This window comes from Sinocyclocheilus anshuiensis, unplaced genomic scaffold, assembly GCF_001515605.1.
Source record: "Sinocyclocheilus anshuiensis isolate Anshui unplaced genomic scaffold, SAMN03320099.WGS_v1.1 scaffold1626, whole genome shotgun sequence".
Taxonomy (NCBI): Eukaryota; Metazoa; Chordata; class Actinopteri; order Cypriniformes; family Cyprinidae; genus Sinocyclocheilus; species Sinocyclocheilus anshuiensis.
In genome coordinates this window covers 218,318-241,891 of record NW_015547254.1, presented here as the reverse complement: position 1 = coordinate 241,891, position 23,574 = coordinate 218,318, and the positions used below count along the sequence as shown (strand labels likewise).

Genomic DNA, 23,574 nt, shown 5'->3' with positions numbered 1-23,574 from the left:
AACAAAAACTGTCCGTCTTCATTTCAGGCTGCAAAGCAACAAAATGTGATTATTTTAAAGAGGGGTGTTTCTTTTCTTTACCCACTGTACATTATGCATTTCTGCATGTGCTGTGGATGACTTCGCTTGCATCTTTGGATACGTGTGAGTGTGTTTTGCTCCCATAGGCAAGCCCATCTGCCTCCCTCATGTCAGGCTTAGTAAAGGACATCTCTTTCCCGTTGCTGGCAGGCCATCTACAGAGGCAGCTTGTGCTTATAGGCAACACGACATGGTAGTGAAGCCAAACCAGGGGGGACAGTCACTTTAACACAAAGCTATGATCGTTGTTTCAAGGTTATCCAAAACCACTAGATCCCGGTACATCATTTGGGATTCATTTGGGGCAACAACAGAGCAATCTCCAGTGCATGTTGTGTCTCTTTGGAGGAGGGCCTGTAGCTTTTGATGATAATTCTGAATGTCTGGCTGATATGATAAGCATGCATCTTTATCCTCCATTGAACTGCTTGTTTGCTCTCCTCTCCTCCTTGTATTCATCTGTTCTGTATTTCCTCCAGCCTCCAGCCAAATACCTCTTGCCTGAGGTCAGCATTAATGATTACGTTAAGAACTGTGTGGTCATTGACCTGGACGAGACCCTCGTGCACAGCTCCTTCAAGGTACTTCTGAATACACACATGTACTAAAAATACTACAATTTTGTTATTATGATATTTCATATAGCAGTGAATAAGCGGCATGTTGAGGCTAGTAATGACCTTTTGAAGAGTGCCAAGTATTGTTAAATATTGTTTTAAAACCTAGTTAGCTGCCTATGTAGGGAGCCTTTTACAAAGTAGGCATCTTGATTATTCTACCTCCAAAGATAACTTGTTTTGGCTACATTTAGTGTCATAACTATCCTTTTCGAAGAAGGAAATCCCAGAATACACAATAATCCAAGATGGGGGAGAATGCGGGCAAAATATTGAGTATGAATCTTTCATTCCAGACTGACAGAAATAGTTAAAAATAGTAATTAGAAGTAGATCATTTTAACCTGTATTTATCTGTTATGCAGTTTTATTTTCATAAGAGCAATTTCAGGAGATTCACTCCTGCATAGTGGTTTTGAGTGCCCAGATGATTTATTTGAGCAACCTAAGACATGATAACAGAAGGCATTGTCAGTATTTTGAGGTTGTTGGGGTGGATTTTAAGTCCCAAATGAATTAAATCCTCTTCCGAGATTAAATGTTTGTCTGGTCCCTAGAAAGTAGCGCTTCGGGGAGCCACCTGCTGAGCGCAGTGACCCACTTCTCTGCATCTTCGTTTTAGGCTGGTTTTTAGCTCTCCCTCTCTCTCACACATACACACACGGTCAAATAAACAACCATGGCCAGTTGATTACACACAATCAATCACCCCACATTTATATATGTACACACATCCTGCTTAATGCATACATGTCTTCCACAGCTGGATACATCCCCACTCCCAAAAGAGAAAGACAGTGACAGATACTGAATGTGTTTGCTCTAAGACTAATAACTGTGTTTTGTTAAGCCTGTCCTCCTTTAAAATGTCTGCCTGGCAGCTCCTGTTTTTGCTCAGAGAAGAGAGAAAGGCGGCGACTGAGAGAAAGAGGCCCATAGAGAGGGATGCATGCCTTTGTGCGCGTTCACAACCTCACATACACACACAAATACAGCCATCCTGACGCCAAAACACACACCCACATACACACACATCACATTAGAAAGGTATTCTCACAGTTACACAAAAAGGATTTGACCGTGACCATACTTGAACGAGTGTTTACAATATATTCTATTACTTAGAATTATTGTTTAGCATGTTCTGTCTCAATTAGCTTGATTTTCTCAGTGACGGAAGAGGGTTTCTGTTTTCGTTTGCTTTTTTTTTTTTTCATTTAAATACAGTGGCTTCAATATTTGAACATTTAAGCAATATTAAATATTTTGTATGTAATGCAAAGGAATTTTTAAGTTTTAGACATAGACATAATACTCATTTTATAATATTGACCAAAGGTCTGTACTTCATTGTGCTAATCCTTTAAAAAATACATAAATGAACTTGAAACAGTGCCTGAAATACTTGATTTTCATCTAAATTTTCTTGAATAATGACCACTAAACTGTTACCACTGACAGCAGATTTCCTACAGTATTCTAGTTTCATGTTTCTTGTAAAACTCTACACTCTCTTTTTTTACTCGCATAATAAAATTATTTAATCTCACTTCAATCTCCAAAGTCAATGTGTTTTCTTATGTGGAAGCCATGTATTAAATAGGATCATGTGCAGTCAGATGGTCATTTTTATGCAAAAATTTTCATTTTTATAGTGTTAGCAAGACCCCTTCAAACTACAATTTATATGTTGAGTTTGGTTACACACACACACACACACATATATTGCTATGCCGGTGTCACAATTCGCATTCATATACGTAGATCACACACTCCTCCTGCTGGCCATATTATGAACTGATGTGTAACTCAGTTGACTGTGAAAACTGATCTGAAATTAGTCCCTTCATTAAATATTTAATTCAGACAGAAATTTAATTACTAAAACATTCATAAATGTGTCCACTGTATTTATACACAAAGGTTTTTACTGTTAATTGTTCTTTTTTTAAGTTTTATTTAGTTTTCCATAAAAAAACATTCTTAAAATAATTTATTTCAAAATAATTATGAAATGCATCAGCTGTTGGATGAGCCTCCTTCTCTGCCATCCAGTCAGAACTGAGATTCACAGAATTTTCTTGTTTTTAACAAGCCCTTGAAAAGTGCATAGAGCAAAAGTTGATTCTCCTCTCCTCATCCTCATCTCCCTTTCCCTTTCTCTGTTTGCATTAAGACAGCTCATAGCCACCCGCTGAGTCTCTTTCATCGTTTCCCAGCACTCTACAGCACGTCTCCTCCTCTCTCTCCCTCCGCTTTCTTTAAAAGCGTATCAAGTCTCTTTTCAAAGACGTTTGCAGTTTCCAGCTCCATGCAGTCAGCTGTCAGAAACACACACTCTCAAATGCGCACACTCATTCACATACACTCCTAAAGCTCAAAGAAGTCTAATTGAAAGTCTTGACTATAGGTAGCTGTGAAGCAGTGGATGCCTCCCTCTGGCTCTCTCAGAGAACAGCTCATCTGATACAGCTGTAACATGCTTACAGTCGCTTTCAAGCAGGCTCCTAACGCATGATTTCCTGTTTTGTGCCCGCAGCCCATCAGCAACGCTGACTTTATAGTCCCTGTGGAGATTGACGGAACAGTTCATCAGGTACCGTGCAAATAGGTTCAAATGTAGCCATGGGTAAATGTTCACACTTTGTCGGCAACGGATTACTAACAAAGCTCTCGCCCCCTTTGAATCTGGACTGTGTTTTTTGGGCTGCAATTTCACGTAATCTTGACAAGCTGTGTCATAAATTTAGATTAAAGGATATTTTGCGTTCCATACAAGTTAATTGACAGCATTTGTGGGATAATAAAAACAAATATTACTTTCCTTTGTTTTCTTAAAAAAAAAAAATCAAGGTTTACAGTGAGGCACTTACAATGAAAGTGAATGGGACCAATTTTTGGAAGATTTAAAATAATTTTATTAAAGCACTTACAATAATATTTCTGCAAAAAATGTCCAATATTTGAGCCATAAAACTGCTTAAACCATCATTTTACAGCTGTTTTAGGGCACTGGGGAACAAAGTTGTAAAATTAGACTTTTACTCAGAAAATGTTATTTAAGTGATTTTCACATTAAAATCGTAGTGACTTTTGGTTACTACATTGTAAAAATGTAGTAAAAATTATAAGCAGCAACTTTGGTTGCCAGAAATTTACCATAAAAATGCGGTAGCAACTTTTAATTAAATTGAAATTAAATTTACAGTAAAAAAAAGTTTTAACTAAAATAATGTTTCAGAGAAACAATAAGGACAAGTAGAAATTCATTTTTGTGATAGTCAACATTATGCCACAAATGCAGTCCATCAAGCTTAACTTTTATAGAACCTGGAATATTCCTGTAAAAAATATTTGAATATGGAATTACAACATAAAATACATCTTAGTGACGGTGACCTCACTTGTTCTTTGTGTTTTCTGCTGTATTAAGACAGCTGTAATGATATCTTACCATTTCCAACATGTGTCCACTGAGGCTTTATATTTTTATTCAGTTTTGCTCATCCTTTCATCTCTTAAGAAGAAGTCATATGTGAGTGGCCCCAAAGGGTTCATGCTAAATCACAGTCTGAATCTCATTTCCTTTTTATCATTCTCCTCGAGTCATTGGGTGCGATGTAGTCAGCAGCACTCGCTCGCGGTACCTAACTTGAAATAAGCAAATGTCACCAGTCTGAACACAGCCGAAAGCTCAGAGTTAAACACACTTAAGGGGAGTCTGAATTGTGTTGATAGTAAGCCTGTGTGTGAGTCAAAAAGGCTTATTTGTTGCTGGAATACATCTGCGAAGTGGCTGGTACCTGGTTCAAGTAATCCAGGATAGGCTTTGTGGATCAGGGTTGGCCTGTTCTTGGTTACTTGCACTGGGTTGCAGCAACTGAACGACAAGTTCAAGACTGAAGCTCTACAAAGAGGTTTGTTGAAAGTTCAGTGTCAGCATCTCTTCTGTCTAATTGCAGAAATCAGAAGTGATTTCTTTCCATCAGTAATAACTGTTTATTTGGTTTGTTTGAAGGTCTATGTGCTGAAGAGACCTCACGTGGATGAGTTTCTGCAGAAAATGGGCGAACTGTTTGAATGTGTTCTTTTTACAGCCAGCTTGGCTAAGGTAAGATTCTCCAAGGTTTCTTCAGACTGCTTTAGGACTGACTAACAGCTTGCAATGTAATTTTGTAAGCTGATGAAATCTGATCTATTTCTAGTCAATAGTCTTCAATATTTGGTCAATTAGTCAATATTTTACCGACTCGATTTATAGCAACGGAAGTCATTTTCAGTGATAGCTGCAACGTTACCATTGCAGTGCAATGTGTGTGAGTCCAGTGACTCAACAAAGTTGAACGTTATGCAAATAAATGATGAAGTGAAGTCGGTGGAGCTCACAGGATCCATCTCCTGTGAGATACTCTCAGAGGGCTTTAATGCTGTTTAGAGCAATTTTGCTGTTCTATGTGATTTATATATACCTATATAATAAAAAAAGGATGTGTGGGAAACTGAGAAAGTTTGTCTGCAGTGAGTTTGTTTCATGCATTAATAATCGTTTATCTTGTTCATGAGATTATGAACCACTGGTTTTTATATAAAATGCGTTCCCTACCAAACATTAATTTTTAACAGCAAGAAAACTAACTCCTTGTCAAAATAGAATGACATCTCATTTTATCACAAATTATCCCAGTTTTTCAAAACTAAGGGGATTCAATCAGATTTAAATCCATTTAGGAATGTGATTTAGATTAGGTTTGTAAAAATGATTGATTCAAGTAATTAATTAATTACTTATTGTTTGCTAAGTTTGAGTTGGAGACATAAATATTTATTTATCAATTGTTCATTTACTTTTTTTATTCATTCATTCATTATTATTGTTATGATGATTATTATTACTATAACTATTGCATGATTACGTTTGTAATAATTATTTATTCAAGTTATATATTATTTCATGTTGTTGTTTTTTTGGATGGATTTGAGTTAGATCCATAAAGTATATATTATTTATTGACATGTTTCATTCATTTATTCATTTTAAATTAATTTGTTATTGTTACTAATATTTTTATATGATATTAAAATTATTTATTCAATATATTCATGAGTTTTTGGGGGGCTGGATTTGAGTCAGGTACATAAAGTGTTTATTTAACATTAAGTGTTTTTTACTCTTGTTTGCCTCAGCCCCTTACTCTGTCCTTGTTTTGGATACCTGTTTGTGTATGACCTTTGGATCCTCTACCTTCGTGTCACCATGACAGTGTGATTGTTGTATTGTTTGTCTCTATTTTGGTCTTGCAGTATGCTGACCCTGTAGCAGACCTGTTGGACCGGTGGGGTGTGTTCAGGGCCCGGCTCTTCAGGGAATCCTGTGTGTTCCACCGGGGGAACTACGTCAAAGACCTCAGCCGACTGGGCCGAGAGCTCAACAAAGTCATCATAGTGGACAACTCACCTGCCTCCTACATCTTCCATCCAGAAAACGCTGTATGTGTCACTATGGGCCGCACCTGCAATTCATTTTTCATTACAGCATCAGAATACACTATTAATATATAATATACATAGCATGTTGACTCCTAGTGCATGAATTTATGTCTTCATCCCAGAATCACTTTTTCCAGTGGAACTAATGAGGTAGAACCCAGCCACTGACACTTTACACTCCTTTGTCGAAACTTCTCATCAATTATAGTCTCAGTGTGTAGCGAGAGACCTGTGGAGGAAGCTGCAGTCAGACAGATCCCACTGTACCTCAGTGCTGTCACCTCCTACACACACTTGCATCCCTCCTGTTAGATGAGAAGCTGTTATTCTCTATTCAAACTAATGAACTAAAGGTGCTGATTAAAGCCTGTTATCTGTAAGGTGGTGGAGAGTTATTCTCAAGACACTGCACACAGTTGGCAAATACGTTTGTTGCATATGTCACGTATGCTTTTATCTGCCACTGCTGTTAATAGTACTTTCTAGGGCTGCTCGATTAATTGTAATAAAATCCGAATCTAAGTGAGATTATCAAATCACAAAGGCTGTGCTTGTTTTCATTGCCTCGGAGCAGCTTGGTTTGCAGTAAATGCTTTGAGTTTGGGTCACTTATAACACACTTTTGTGAATATAACATACAGTGCCATAACTATTAGTATTGTAATTTAACAGTTGTACTGTGTAATATAACAATAATAAAAATTGACTATTAATATTTTAATTGTATTTTACACTTTTTATTTTACAGTGAAATATTATAGTTGTATTTTTTTTGTCATAATTATAATACAATAAGAAAAACAACAACAATAAGGATTACATGTATTATTAGTTGTATTTATATATAATTGCTTTTTTTTTTAAATTGCCATTACATTTTTTTCCCCCCACAAATCATGCATTCCTAGTACTTCCGTCTTTTTTTAAACACAAAGTTATGAAGGATTTTCAGTATTATAGGGGATATCAATGGTCTAAGAGGCCTTTTATAAAGAGTTTTTTTAGGACAGAAAAATGATACATTTTTAAAGGGACAGAACAAGTAGCTTGAAAACATTAAAAAAGCATCAGTTATTGAACACATTTAGAAATTCACTCTTCAATCTTGCTGACTGTTAAAGTCTTTTCTGTGTGTTTTCTTTAAGGTGTAGTTCAGCTAAAATGAAAATTGTGTCATTATTTATTCACCCTCATGTCATTTCAAATCTGCAAAATATGTTCATCATGTTATGAAGAAGAAATTTTCATTTTTGGGTGAACTATCCCTTTAAGGGGGTTTCTTATTAAGGAACAATTTTCATTGAACAATCTAAAGGTAAGGTAAGCTAATAGTATTTTTATTGTCAAAGTTACTAGCTTGAGAAAAGTGTGTTTTAGTAATGGTGTTTGTGTGTTTGCAGGTGCCGGTGCAGTCGTGGTTTGATGACATGACAGACACTGAGCTGCTGAATTTACTGCCACTGTTTGAAGGCCTGAGCAAAGAGACAGACGTTTACAGTGTGTTACAGAGCCTGAGGGCCAGGTAGCACACGGGTCCAGCACTGCCTTGCAAACACAAACATCTCCGGCTGAGCCATCGTTCGGCTCTGGCCTCTAGAAGAGACCACTCACCCAACGAACGCCATTCCTTCTCCATCATTGGACCAGCGGCCAACATAATTCCTTGGCAAGCAAATATATACACTTATTTTTTTTCAACTTTTGATGCAGAATGAAGAAAACAAAGCATTGTTTTATAAGAGAAACACAAGAGTTTACTATCCTTGAGTATGTTTACCAGGAAAAAGAACAAGATGTGCTATTTTTCTGGACAGGCGTGAAAACACCTTTTTTTTCTGTTCAGGCTATGCAGGCAGTCTTTTCCGTGGCGTCATCGATAGTTCCAACAACTGTGATTTTTTTTTTTTTCTCGTTCTCTCGTACCAAACGAAGTGCCTTCTGACTGTTGTTTTTATGGGGACACAAATGAGTTTTTGTATGCTGCATATTTACAATTCAAAACCTTTAAACAAACACTTACTGTAAGAGCGAACGGTGAGTCTTTTAAAATTCCTGAAGACTTTTCGGTGACAGTCAGGAGTTTTCATTGGACTGAATGATAATGTCGGGCAAAGGATGATGCCATTATTTTCTTGGGTTCTTGTATATCTTCGAAAATATAGCATATAAGCATTGTGTTCAAAAGAAATGTTTGCTTCTATTACCCAACTGTGATTTGAACTAATAATACAATATATTGTAAAAAAAAAACTAAAGTTAATCAACAATCCAATATGTCAGGATCTGAAATTAATAATCATCATTATTAAAAGAAAAGATGCAATCAATATAAAGAAGGGCTCACATGTTTGTGTCTATTCGTGTGCATTACACTCGAGCAAGTTTCAAAGGGATGCTGGGAAGCCGTGAGCAGATTACACACAAAAAGTCCATTGTACAGGACCTTTACAGTACAATGATTTTAAATATGCTTGGTTCTCCTCAACAAGATTTGGTATAAAGAATGGAGTGCACAGAAATGTGGGCTGTGTGAAATATAGTTAATGAGCAAACTCTGAGCGCTCGGTTAGTTTGCTGCATGATTTACTACGAACTTTAAGCGGTTCACTTACAGAGCAGCAACCGAAAGGCCACTTGTGACAGTAAATAGTCATTTTTGGTGTTAAAGCTTAGGAAAAAAGCAGATATTTTCTTTTTTTAGCCATGGAAATATATGTGGTGGCGGTCAGTTGTGCATTTATACATTGTTAAATTATTGTATCTGTTGACCTTGGACTCTGAGAAAGGTAAGATGGTTTGTGCATTATTTCACAAATATTTAATATTTCATGTCTCAGTTTATACTGTAAAAGTGATAAGTAAAATAGTTTGACCTGACCTGACTCTTTTGTTGGTGTAACTTAATGTAATCAGATTGATTTAGTCATTAAATAATTTCTCTGACTTACGTAAAACCAAATCAACATTTGATTAGGTTACAAAACATTTTCCGATGTATTTGTGCTGTTAGAAATTCATGATCTCAATGATTAACTTCAGAATATCCAAATATGGTACTTAGGAGCCTCTGTGAATCACATGACCTTGAGCTTTATGGATTGTGTGTTTTGCTTCTTGGAGATGAAAACAGTGCTGTGTGTTTGTGAGAGTATAAAATTACATTTTGAATGTGGGTGCTGTCAGAGAAATGTTTGCCTAAGGTGTCTCTGGGACGGTGAATGAAAGCAACAGCTGAATATGAGCTCGGTTATGTTGGGTTGCTTCTCTGTAAATGAGTCATATCTGTTTGCTTTACTATTGTCATGAATGTGTGTGTGTGTGTGTGTGTGTGTGTGTGTGTGTGTGTGATGTCTGCATGTGTGCTGTACACAGTTTTATGCTGTTACAGTGAGGAAAATACTCTTAAATCCTAAAGGTTGCTTATTATGCAGTGTTAAATGCTTATTTGAGTAATGCAGTAAAATTAAGTCTTTAATGTTCCACCAGCATATTGCATTGGACAAGTGTTGCTTTATAAACACTGATTACCTAACCAGCAGCTAAATGACATTGGGACAAACATAATTAGTTTTGCCAAAACCCTGTTTCCCTAACCAGTGTCATTGAGTTTCTTCACATTAGAACTCAAATGCCTCAGAACTCACACTGACTCGAGTCAAATGCCTTTTATTGTTTGAGTTTGCATGTCCTGATATTGAGGAGAGAAAAAAAGCAGCTAATTTAAAACTGGAAATCGTCTTATTCTGTTTCAAAAGACCCTTGAGAGGGTGGAAATGAAGAGGAAAAAAAAGAAAACAAAACTGAATTATTTTGATTTTGTAGTTAGAGGTGGAAAATCAGGAAAAAATCATGTAAATATTTACTGATTACAAAAAATAGCCATATATTACATGATTGCAAGTAAATTCTAAATGCATTATTTATAATCACTGCTGATATTGTCATGATATTTAACCAGCAGATGATAGATTAAAGGTGGATGGATAGACCGATAGAAAGACAGACAAATGGATAGCAGGATAGACAGAGACATAGATGGATAGATACTGTAGAAAAGGTAGATAGACATACTGTATAGATAGGTAGGTAGGTAGACTGATAGATGGAAGGATGGATGGATGGATAGACAGAAAGACATAGATAGGTAAGTAGAGAGCTAGATGTATATGTATAAATAGGTATGTAGACTGATGAATGGATGAATAGATATATATAGAGAGACAGACAGACAGATGGATAGATAGGTAGATAGAGTAATAGAATAGATAGAAATGTATAGTCAGACAGATGGAAAGACGTATACATAGAAGTAGATATATTAACAGACATATGTATATAGATAGACATACAGGTGGATATATAGAAATATCTTGTTAATCAGTTCTGTTTCAAAAGACCCTTGAGAGGGTGGAAATGAAGAGGAAAAAAAAGAAAACAAAACTGAATTATTTTGATTTTGTAGTTAGAGGTGGAAAATCAGGAAAAAATCATGTAAATATTTACTGATTACAAAAAATAGCCATATATTACATGATTGCAAGTAAATTCTAAATGCATTATTTATAATCACTGCTGATATTGTCATGATATTTAACCAGCAGATGATAGATTAAAGGTGGATGGATAGACCGATAGAAAGACAGACAAATGGATAGCAGGATAGACAGAGACATAGATGGATAGATACTGTAGAAAAGGTAGATAGACATACTGTATAGATAGGTAGGTAGGTAGACTGATAGATGGAAGGATGGATGGATGGATAGACAGAAAGACATAGATAGGTAAGTAGAGAGCTAGATGTATATGTATAAATAGGTATGTAGACTGATGAATGGATGAATAGATATATATAGAGAGACAGACAGACAGATGGATAGATAGGTAGATAGAGTAATAGAATAGATAGAAATGTATAGTCAGACAGATGGAAAGACGTATACATAGAAGTAGATATATTAACAGACATGTATATAGATAGATAGACATACAGGTGGATATATAGAAATATCTTGTTAATCAGTAAAACTGTTATTACTCCAGAAAAAAAGTTGTTTTTGTTCCTTGTTATAAATGCCTTTTCACTTTTATTCTTGTAATGTTATGCTTTCCTGCGCACACAATACTTTGAGAGTTTGTTCGCCCACCTCTTTCCATCTCCCTCAGAATGGCATTCTGGCCTGCAATTAAGGTGAAGCCTCTAAACCTTAATGAAGCACCATATTGCCGCTTACTTATCTTTATTTGTTAGCGGCTGATGGGCCGTTTGCCATAGGAAGCCTCTGATATCTGTCCAAGAGCCTCTCGTAGGGGATTCGTTCGCTCAGTCTCCCCATCTGCTGGAGTGGAAGAGATTAATCACTGTCTCCTCTCTCTGGCTCTCCTGAGTGTCTGCGTGGCTTTCTCGTCTGAAGCGTTTCTTGTGATCTGAGCGTGAAAGAGCTGAGACGCAGAGCTGATGTGAGGGGAATCCAGAGCAGGAGAGAGACGCACGAGTCTCTCTGACCTCCAACAACTTTAGACAAGTTTGTTTTATATAACTGAGAGAATATGTGACAATGAAGGAGATTCCTACTTCATGTAAAAGGTTAGTTCACCCAAATATGAACTCTGTTACTATTTACTCTCGCGTTGTTCCAAACACGTATGCCATAATTTCTTCTGTGAAACACAAATTTAGAAAATATCAATAATGTCCTGGTCCCTTTTTTCATGTGCTTTCAAGCTTCAATAAAAAGCTTCATAAAAGTAGTCCATATCATGCAATATATTCTAAATCATATGATAGATACCAAAAATGTAAGTCATTATTCATTGATAATCTTCCCATTCAGTGAGCTTTTAAAGCAACTGTATGTAGAAAAGAAGCGGAAGCCCTTTGCCTTATTTGAAGTCCATCAGAATGATTTTAAAAGTGACATTTCAAGGTAAAAAATGCATATACAGCTGCTTTAACTGCTGCAGCTGAATCATTCACACAAGAATATAGTGATTTATTGAAATGATCGACTATTCAGAAAAACTTAAGGGGACTTGGAATATATCTTTGTGTAAATTACGTTTATGGTCCTCTTGTCATTCTGGATAGTCTCTACTTTATATTAACTTTCATTATATTGAAAACAGTGGCCACTGACCAGGTTATTCTGTAAAACACATGGAAGAAAGTCATTCAAGTTTGAAACAACATAAGGAAGAGTAAGTTGTGATATAATGTTAATTTGGCTGAATTGTTCTTCAAGTCCCTCTGGTCTCAACATGTTTCAACCAAGCTTGTTCTTTCCATTCAAAAATTGGAGGTTGTTAAAATGTATTAATGTTTATTAAAGACGTCTTTTATTCTTATCAAGGCTGCATTTATTTGATCTGTAAAAGAGTAATATTGTGAAATGTCTTTACAATTTACTAAATAACTGTTTTCTATTTTAATATATTTTAAAATTCAATTTATTCCTGTGATGGCAGAGATGAATTTCAGCAGTCATTCTAATATGCTGATTTGCTGCTCAAAAAACATTTCATATTATCAGTGGTGAAAACAGTTGTGCTGCCTAATATTTTTGTGGAAACTACGATACATTTTTTTTTTCAGGATTCTTTGATGAATAGAAAGTTAAAAACTATAAATAGATTTATAAATAATACATTATTTATTATTAATAAATAATAGTTTTATTAATGATAATAATAAATAAATAAATGTCAATTTTGTAACATTATAAAAGTCTTTACTGTCACTTTTAATTAATGTGTCTTTGCTAAATAAAATATTATTTTCTTTTGTTTGGCATTTTTTGCAAAACCATAAATAAAATTCTTCTAATTTTGAAATGTATTGATTGGTTTTCTTATAGGATAATTTTGGAATTACAGAACAGACAAACATGTATAATTTTAGACTTCAATTGTTGTTTCTAAAGGTTTATTTATGTAGGGTTATGTATGTAAAAGGTCAAAGGGAGCTCCTGTTCTTTTCCATATAAAGTCTTGTGTGGGTATTAAGGTGTGTTCTCACCTGTAGGGCTGGACAGAGACGAGCCCTTCCCTGATCAGCACACATTAACAATGTACAGAGGGAGAGGAAAGCACTCATAGAGATTTGTCATAACTCATTAATACATTACTACGCTGACTCTGTGTGAGGCGTACAGGTAAGAAAAAAAACGTATTTAAACTATGACTTATCATGATTCATATACAGTCCTTGAAGGGTATGTTAGATAATCAAGTTTTACATTATTATTATGACTTTTACTTATAACCACAAAACCCATATACAATTGTATATGAGATTCACATCTGATCTTGATGTATATTTTACTTCTTTGCAATACAAGCAAATCTGCTTAATGACTCGTTGATGGAAATTTCACTCAGTTGTATTCCAGATACAATATTATTTGGAGCAGAAATGTATGAATTTGTCGTAACGAATCAAAAGATCCTTCATCTTTAAACTCACACTGGGAAATATGAGACTAATCCATGTCGTTGATTAGGATTTATGGAAAAGCCTGTGCTGGCAATTGTTTAAAAAGCTTTGTCAATAGACTGAAAAAAACAGTCATTCAGGACAGAAAGCACACAAAACTATTAAATATGGAGTGCTTGTACAGTAGATAGTGCTTTTTCTAATGAGCGGTTTGTCAGAGAGCAATCGGATGAATGTTATTTATGTAACACGATCACGCGAGAAATTAAATGCTAATGAGACTTCTAATTATAGTGGATCATATATATATATATATATATATGACCAGCATACAGCTGTGCTTTAGTTTAGTCTATTTTCTCACTAAATACCATTTTCTGATTCCATATTTCTGTTTGTTTAGGGTGAATATTAGTAGATTTTTTACTACTATATTTTTTTTACATTTGGGATGCTGTCTTCTACATGCTACTAAGATTGTTCTGTGTGATATTTGTGTGTTCATGCTCCACCCTCAACACAATATTTCAGTCAATATTCACGCGCCCCAGTTTCTTAGCAACAACTGCACCGTGATTATGAAAGGTCAGCGTTTCTTTTCACAGTTAACATTGAGTTTTATGAGAGAGGACTGGTTGCTGATGTGTTGTTGTTGTTGTTTGTTTGCACACGGCTACTTATTTGCAGGCTATTTGTCCCGATAAGCTTCACAGCTTGTCTGAATCTGCCTTTTGAACGGAATCTGAAGCAAAGTTCCGTGATTATGAAAGGTCAGCGTTTCTTTTCACAGTTAACATTGAGTTTTATGAGAGAGGACTGGTTGCTGATGTGTTGTTGTTGTTGTTTGTTTGCACTCGGCTACTTATTTGCAGGCTATTTGTCCCGATAAGCTTCACAGCTTGTCTGAATCTGCTTTTTGAACGGAATCTGAAGCAAAGTTGTTTGCTGGACACAGATGATGAAACATCTGAAAGAGGTTTTGGCCATCATATGACTCCAGACTTGTGAAATATTTCCCCATAATTTGTAATGTGAATAGTGACCTGTTTTATACGAGCTTTTTGATGCACATTTCTGTTGCTAAGTAGTTTTTGTGTTTACTGAGCAGATTCTTGAAAGTGAAATCCATTTGTTGCCATGGTACTGGGCGCTGTTTATTAGTGCTACAGATTCTCTAGAGGAAGCAACATTTCCACATATCCTCTTCATCATCCTTTCATAAACCATCTGTTCTCAGTCACTCAGTGTTATGAGTGATGGAGCACCTTTTAAAAAAATCTATTTTTTTGTACAAAAGATTTCATACTGATATTTCACATTTGCAAAGATCTGTCATAACATTTAATTAAAAACTGAAATGTGACACTGTAGAGAAACACGTCATACTAATATGCTAATTTTTAGCCTTTTTATTATGTTATGTAGAATGTGTTCGTACAGTAAGTGTTACATTTTGAATATAGTCCAATATTTTCCTGCAAAATAAAATAATTTCTTCATATTGTACTTTATAATACTAGCATGAATTCAGGTAAATTTTTGATTCTCAGTGTCAAAATGTGATCCAATATACCTGAAGTTTTATTGTCAGCCGTGATGCATTATGCTGTGGATTTGTGTTTAATTCAGATCGTTTGAGCGTTGAGATTTCTTCTCAGAATCTAGCAGAATGACAGGTGCTTTTAGAAAGACTTACTATAACTGAACACTTCCGAACTGCTCCAGATGACAATAAATGACTCATTTGTCCTTTGGAACATAAAGGAAGTTAACATTATGGAATTTTTAATGCTGCTCTTTATCCAATGATAATCTGTGGTGATTTTTCTTGATTTATTAAAAAATATATATATTATTAAAAATAGATTTCAATTTTTCAACATTATGAAATATTGATATAAATAAAATATATCATTATAAATGTATTAATAAATTAAAATTAATCATTTATAATTGTATATTTTTATTTATATTAATCTATAATGTTTTAATTATTAAATTATTATTAATTATGATACCCATGTTCTTCGGCACATGTATGGGTATGTCTATCTTCATGCATTTTGACCTGTGTCATTCAGGTGAGCAATAGCACCACACAATCCACTGACATCCACTACTGGATAGGCAACACATCGTCTCAGGACGAGCAGGGAGCGGCAGCCATCTATGTGACCCAACTGGACGAGTATCTCGGTGGCAGTCCGGTTCAACACCGCGAGGTCCAGGGATGTGAATCAGCTAAATTCAAAAGCTACTTCAAGAATGGCCTCATGTGAGTGAAAGAAAAACATTTAGGCTTGCTCCTACCAATTCCATGACGGTTTGATTATGTCTACACTTTCCTGTTTCCTGTAGATATAAAAAAGGCGGTGTGGGATCGGGATTCACACATGTGGAGACCAACATGTATAGCATGCAGCGCCTGCTCCACGTCAAAGGAACGAAACATGTGACTGCAAGAGAGGTGAACTACTGCACCAGACACCTCAAATCACAATTCTACTATAGTGAAGGCTCAGCTCATGAATATTAAATAGTTGATAATCACTTGCAAATATTACAGGAGCATAGAGTCACTGGCCCTAATTAATATTCATGAGCCACACCTTCTTCAAAGTAAATGGTTGTTCACAATGACAGTTATTTGCAACAACAAAGCGAACGGACGTCATTCATTTTCATTGCTAACTGCAGATTGGTGGCAGTGATAAAGGCAACTACTGTATATATTTAATGTGAGGAAAAAACTCATAATATTAGTAGTATTATTATATTACAGTTTTGTAATATAGTAGTATAATGTTATTATAAAATCAGCATTGTTTAAAAAAGTAAAGAATTGGCTTTTATGTTGTTACTAAACTGAAGCCAAAGCAAATTATTAAAATTGACTTTATATAAATATAAAATTGAATATTTAAAAAAAAAATCTAATTTTTTACATTCGATATTCATATTAATAATTTAATAATATTATTCTAGTTGACATTCCTGATAATAAAAATACTACATATATATATATATATATATATATATATATATGAGTTGAATTATAAATGTGGTCAAAGCACATTAGAGTATTTGCAATGCAATTCACTTCATGTGGCAGATATTTATATTGCAGGTTATGGGCTAACATTAAGAGGATCAGTAAATGAAGCTGCCAGACTGTAAATGATCGAACTATCTATCTATCTATATATCTATCTATCTATCTATCTATCTATCATTCTTTCATGATTATTTGATGTTTCTAATGATGAAGTTGATCATTGATAATTCAGAACTAACATCTAATGAAATGTTCTTGATTAGCCTTCTTTTATTCTCAGTGTGTCTGATGCCAGTGGTCAGCTGTTGGTACAGGAAGTGGCTACCAGTCCACTGACCCAGGATTTGCTGAGTTCCTCGGTGAGCCACATAATGTCTACCAAAAGACGCACAGTATTCTTATATGATGCACAACGGTCTGTGGATTATGTGTTGATGTATGTTTTGTTTGCAGGATTGCTATATTTTAGATCAAGGTGGCAGCTCAGTAATGGTCTGGAAAGGAAAGGCAGCATCAGATGAAGAGAGGCGCTCAGCACTGAGTCGGGCGGTTGTAAGTGTCTGTGTTCGCAAAGTATTATTCGGCAAAGTAGTATATTTATTTAAAATCACTTTTCTATTGTGCCATAATTGGTGCACACAAATATTCATCCCTCAGGGCTTTATAAAAGCAAAGAACTACCCGTCCAACACTAAAGTGGAGGTTATGAGTGAAGGAGGAGAGTCTGCCATGTTTAAACATCTCTTCAAGTCCTGGAAAGAAAAAGGTCAAACTCAAGGACTGGGAAAGACCCACTCCGTCGGAAAGATAGGTGATTCATCAGTATTATTTCTCATCTGAGAATGTGGATGTTTCAGCATTGTCATGTTAGTATTTGCGTCATATTTAATTGTGTCAGTGTGGTGATCGTATGCTCACCTGTTACTGCAGCTAAAGTGGATCAGGTGAAGTTTGACGTCATGGAGCTTCACGCTCAGCCAAAGCTGGCTGCTCAGGAGCGGATGGTGGACGATGCCTCAGGACATATTCAGGTATGATAAAATAGTAATACTGAACTCAAAAGTTTGGGATTGTTACCACACCATAACAGACAAATATCTGCTCTGTTTTATGTTCAGGTTTGGCGCATTGAGAATCTTGAACTGAAGGAGGTGAACCCAAGCACATATGGACAGTTCTATGGAGGAGACTGTTATCTAGTGCTGTACACCTACAACAGAGCCAACAAACCACAGTACATCCTCTACATGTGGCAGGTGAGGAGCTTTACATGCATACTCTTATCTCCAACATAATATGTGACCCTGGACCACAAAACCAGTCTGAAGTCGCTGGGGGATATTTGTAGCAATAGCCAAAAATACATTGTATGGGTCAAAATGATTGATTTTTCTTTTATGCCAAAAAACATTAGGACATTAAGTAAAGATCATGTTCCATGAAGATATTTTGTAAATATATCAAAACTTAATTTTTGATTAGTAATATACATTGCTAAGAACTTCATTTGGACAACTTTAAAGGCGATTTTCTCAATATTTAGATTTTTTTTTGCACCCTCAGATTCCAGATTTTGAAATAGTTGTATCTCAGCCAAATATTGTCCTGTCCTAACAAACCATGCATCAATGGAAAGTTTATTTATTCAGCTTTCAGATGATATATAAATCTCAATTTTGAATAATTGACCCTTATGACTGGTTTTGTGGTCCAGGGTCACATATATATTGAAATATATATATACCTGGACTGGACTTGCTTATTTGTTTTTTAATAACAAAAAAAACTCAAAAGTTATATTTTTGGCAACCATAAAGGCCCTTTCACATCAAAAGTGAAATTAATAAGTCTCAGGCTAAAGGAAGTGCCTCAGCCTCTGCACCTCACTCCCAATTTCTATCAACATGGAGACAGGAGAGGAAATCAAAGTAACTTGCGTTCCTTTTTGAAAAAGTAAATCAGAAATTTTGTTGTATATTTGCATTAATCATGTAATGCATTACTTTACTATTTGCATGAAAAAAGTAATCTAATTACGTAACGCGTGTTACTTGTAATGTGTGACCCCACACTTTTTGTGCTGTATTTATTTAAAATAAATGTCACTTTAATATTTGTTATATAATGGCATTCATTTAAGTGTGACATAAGTGGGGCCACTGTATATAAAATATATTATATAGCTACAGTACAAAATAACCAATGCAGCATTTCTGACATTTGAACTCTACACAGATTAAATTCACTTGTATTGAGCAGAAAAGTGTTATACTCTGGATGAACACATTGGAGATCCTATGACATGAAATGTGTTCCCCAGGGTCGCCATGCTACACAGGATGAGGTGACGGCATGCGCTTATCAGGCGGTGAATTTGGATAACAAATACAATGGAGCCCCAACACAGGTCAGAGTGGTCATGGGAAAAGAGCCCAGACACTTCCTGGCCATCTTTAAGGGCGGGCTCATCATTTTTGAGGTGATTGTCCCTTCATTCCTATGGAACATAGAACTCTAAATTGTACATTATTTTATGATCTGACTTATTTAGCACCTTCAGGTAACCAAATATTTATTTACTTACACACTCAGCCATAGAATATATTAGTATGATTTCTTGCTTTTCATTGACATATTGATTGTTTCTTAGGGTGGGACAGGTAGACCGGGTGTTGTGAACCGTGATCCAGGTGCCAGACTCTTCCAGGTCAGAGGGACACATGAGATGAACACCAAAGCAACAGAGGTGCCCACCAGAGCCTCTTCTCTCAACACCAATGATGTCTTTCTGCTCAAAACTGATCAGAATGTCTTCCTGTGGTATGGCAAGGCAAGTATAAATATATATAAATTTACACTAATTAATTAAATATAAAAATTAAATCTATAACTAATAATTTAAATGATTGAAATAAATAAATACAGTTGTTTGAACTGAATAAATATACACTAAAACCTAAATGTGTAACATTTAAAAAAAGCAAAACGTAACAATTATACTCAAATAAAATGTGTTATAATAAATATACACTACTGGCCAAAAAGTGTCAAAAAATGTTTTTAAAACAAAGTCTCTTATGATCATAAAGGCCGCATTTATTTGATCAAATTTGATACAGTAAAAGCAATGATATTATTATGAAATATTATTACAGTTTAAAAGAATGTAATTTATTCCTGTGACAGCAAAGCTGAATTTTTAGCAGTCATTACTCCAGTCTTCAGAGTAACATGATCCTTTGGAAATCATTCTAATATGCTGAGTTGGTGCTAAATTATTATTATTATATATGCTTAATTATTAATAATAAAGGATAAATGAAACTGTGGTAGTGCATCATGTCGGAAAACTGTTTTCAACATTGATAATAATAATAAGAAATGTTTCTTGAACACCAAATCAGCATAAATGATCATAAGAGACTTCTTTCAAACAAAAAAAAAGAAGTAATTATTCCATATTTTCAACCAGTAGTTTATTAATTCATGAATCATAATAAATACTTTATCTTTTTAAATCTCTCTCTCTATGTGTGTGTGTTTCTGTTTCTCACAGGGCTGCAGTGGAGACGAGAGGGAGATGGGGAAAGCCGTAGCTGATTTGCTTTCTGAGCAGGACAAGCAGGTTGTGATGGAAGGACAGGAACCAGCTGCCTTCTGGGTGGCTTTGGGAGGGAAAGCTCCATATGCCAGTGACAAGCGGTACAACTATAAAAACAGATAAAAATGAGCTCATAGTTCAACTCTGGAGGACAGTCAATCATTTCCACTGACTTCCTCTGTGTCTCCACCAGACTGGAGAAAGAAGTGGCACCTCACGAACCTCGTCTGTTTGAATGCTCCAATCAGACGGGCCGATTCCTTGTGACAGAGGTGGCTGACTTCACTCAGGATGACCTGGATGAGGATGATGTCATGCTTCTAGACACCTGGGAGGAGGTGGGTTGCATGAGGTCATGCTGTCGGCTTCTTTTGCATGAGGCTGCTGTGAAATGGCGGTGTCGTTCTGGATTATGCAAAATATGCAGAGAAAAATAACTCAAACTGCTGGTTGTTTGCGTATTAAGTTACTCAAACCCAGCGGATTTTAAAACTGGTGACCAGGAAAATGAATTAGAAAGAGAGAAAAAGAGTTTGAGGCAAAAAAAGAATAGAATAGAATAGAATCATTTATTTATTTGAAACAAAAAAAAAGACATTTATTACTGTTTCATATAACTCAAACTGCTGGTTGTTTGCGTATTAAGTTACTCAAACCCAGCGGATTTTAAAACTGGTGACCAGGAAAATGAATTAGAAAGAGAGAAAAAGAGTTTGAGGCAAAAAAAGAATAGAATAGAATAGAATAGAATAGAATCATTTATTTATTTGAAACAAAAAAAAAAGACATTTATTACTGTTTCATTCTAAATACTGGTGCGAAATCAGGAGATTAAGCACAATTATTTGAATGTATTGATAGGTTACTTTATAAATAAATGGGTCTTTGTAAATAAAAATATATAGCTGGCTTTACAGTACATTTTAGGTCCTTTGCAAAGAGGTCATCCAAATTGGGGGTCTCTCTGTGGCATCAAAAAGTTAGAAAGCTCCTGCTCTTACTTACATGTCAATCTCCTAAACCCCTCTTCTTCCTCCTCCTTCAGATTTTCCTTTGGATTGGCAACTCAGCCAACCAGTACGAGACTCAGGAGTCCTATAGCAGTGCAGTGGAATATCTTAAAACCCACCCAGCCGGACGGGACCCTGGGACACCGGTCAGCACTGTTAAACAAGGCTATGAGCCGCCCACCTTCACCGGCTGGTTTAATGCCTGGGATGCTCATAAGTGGAGCGTGAGTCAAACAGGCTGAAACTGTCCAACAGGGGGCAATAATGCACAACAGAAATTCACTAACTGAATCTTGAGAAGTTCAATCCTCATAATCGTTTGTTGATTCTCATCTAATAATACATCCTCAGCATGAAAGCAAAATGGACCATTTATACTTTCTTAACACATTTTCCTGATCTTATTTTGCATGATTCTTCATTGAACGAATGAATGAATGAATGATGCATTTATATAGCGCTTTATTGTGTATTGTTGTACACCCAAAGTGCTTTACAATCATGTTATTCTTCATGAAAATGTAATAATCTGCCTCTGATGCAGCTTTTGGTCACACAGGCTATTCATTAAGTTTAAATTAGCCAATTCCTTCTCAATAATATAATAATAATATATATTTTTTTTAAAAAGGTAATTGCACGTTTTATCCTACATTTCAGACTTTTTTCTCACAATTCTGAACTTATATCTCAGAATTTAGAGATGTAAAGTCAGAATTGTGAGATATGAAATCAGAATTCTGCAATACTTCCTCGTAATTCCGAGTTTAAATCTCACAATTGTGAGTTTATCTCAATTCTGACTTTTTTCCCCTTTGAATGCTGACTTTTCATATTGCAATACCTTTTTTTTTTTTATCCTGTGGTGGAAACAAGCTTCAATAATAATTACCACGAAAAAAAATTGAGGTTAAACAAATGGAAACTGATTTCACATTCAGCCTCTCATATTGAGACCACGGCCATTTTTCACTTTTTTCTCATTGAATTTTCAAATATAAAGCTGGTTATGAATGCCATTTCATGTTGACATTTTGTCCACCATCACACCACATAATACTTAATGTTCCCCGAGAGACACTTTTTCAGTTTCACTCTATATTCTAGGGAGGCCTTTCATATGAGGAGATGAAAAGCAAGCTGGGTGATATTTCGCAAATCACTGTGGTAAAAAAGCTTTCACCATACTGATCAAATGTTTGTCCTGAATTGATTCATCATATTTGATAAAATTATCGAATTACTTGTAGATATCTATATGACCTACACACCTGTGCGCAGATCTAAACATGTCAACCTCATTTCCTGTAGAATCTCAACAACACAAACCTGAATAAGAAGACAGGAGGAGGTGGAGGGAGCTACAGCGCTCCTGGAGGCCCGGGAAATATAAAGTCCCATAATCAGAGGATGTCCTCCTCCATCTCCAGTGCATATGTAGACCAGTCTCCCAGCAGAGCAAAGCCTTCTGGGATGCTACATTCTGAGCAACTAGTTAAAAAACCTAATCAGCTGCCTCAAGGAGTGGACCCTGAAAAACGAGAGGTGGGTACTGAGACCTTTAGTATGGCAGTCTCATTCTGCAATGGGATAAAAAATAAAAAAGGTAATTGTGACTCAATTTATAGCTAATTTACAGCTCACAGTTCTGAATTTTTTTCCACAATTCTGACTTTTGAGACTTTTTTTTTTTTTTACTTTTGATCTCACAAATCTGACTCTTTTTCTCCCAGTTGAGTTTATATAAAAGTCAGAATTGTGATATAAAAATTACTTTTTTCTCAGAATTGTGAGAATTGCAAGAATAAATAGAGACTAAAAGTCAGAATTGAGTTGGTCTGACAAAGTCAGAGCTCAAAATATATTTTGAAGGTTGTTATCTGGTAAATTTGTTTTCCTACACTATCTTTATTTCAGGAATATTTGACTGATGCAGAATTTGAGAATCTCTTCGGCTGCACCCGAGACAATTTCCAGCGGCTGCCTAAATGGCGTCAGAACGACCTTAAAAAGAAGGCAGGAATGTTTTGAGTTGATTTTGTTATAATGAGATCAAGCCTGATCTTCAGACCTGATTATTGTGCTCCATGTGTATTTTGGGCTAGAAGACAGTCACCTATGCAATGTTATAGATTTATTTATTCATCAAATAAATAAATGTTTAGACTAAAAGCTAACTTGACCTAATAGAAATGCTTTGTAAATATCTCACATAAAACATCAGTCATGTAGAACATGTCTACATGCTTTTTAGTCCTAATAAAAACACAGTGTAAGCCAAGAAATGTTTC

General features: G+C 35.5%; 2 protein-coding genes across 2 annotated transcripts in view; both read left to right on the top strand.

The window, feature by feature from the left end:
* LOC107701658 (CTD small phosphatase-like protein) overlaps positions 1 to 8,518 on the top strand; it is a 49,815-nt gene extending 41,297 nt beyond the window's left edge. The window contains exons 4-8 of the mRNA XM_016503705.1: positions 561 to 662; positions 3,238 to 3,294; positions 4,717 to 4,809; positions 6,000 to 6,185; positions 7,586 to 8,518. Of these exons, the coding sequence (XP_016359191.1) occupies positions 561 to 662; positions 3,238 to 3,294; positions 4,717 to 4,809; positions 6,000 to 6,185; positions 7,586 to 7,711 (564 nt within the window). The 3' untranslated portion in view covers positions 7,712 to 8,518. The remainder of the gene's footprint in view (positions 1 to 560; positions 663 to 3,237; positions 3,295 to 4,716; positions 4,810 to 5,999; positions 6,186 to 7,585) is intronic.
* A 6,695-nt stretch (positions 8,519 to 15,213) lies between these two features.
* On the top strand, positions 15,214 to 23,574 carry LOC107701618 (advillin-like). The gene is made up of 16 exons (XM_016503661.1): positions 15,214 to 15,249; positions 15,699 to 15,892; positions 15,976 to 16,084; positions 16,936 to 17,031; positions 17,126 to 17,224; positions 17,330 to 17,483; positions 17,603 to 17,703; positions 17,791 to 17,928; positions 18,993 to 19,151; positions 19,323 to 19,502; positions 20,229 to 20,374; positions 20,467 to 20,611; positions 21,319 to 21,507; positions 22,391 to 22,450; positions 22,595 to 22,828; positions 23,201 to 23,574. Exons 1-16 carry the CDS (start codon positions 15,214 to 15,216, stop codon positions 23,312 to 23,314), a joined length of 2,154 nt encoding a protein of 717 aa, XP_016359147.1. The 3' UTR covers positions 23,315 to 23,574.

Excerpts from the sequence above, each read along its gene's own strand:
- LOC107701618 (XM_016503661.1), top strand. The coding sequence starts at position 15,214 with ATGCATTATGCTGTGGATTTGTGTTTAATTCAGATC. Across the intron at positions 19,152-19,322 it reads GCGGGCTCATCATTTTTGAG|GGTGGGACAGGTAGACCGGG; the intron begins GTGATTGTCCCT and ends ATTGTTTCTTAG. Across the intron at positions 20,612-21,318 it reads TTCTAGACACCTGGGAGGAG|ATTTTCCTTTGGATTGGCAA; the intron begins GTGGGTTGCATG and ends CTCCTCCTTCAG.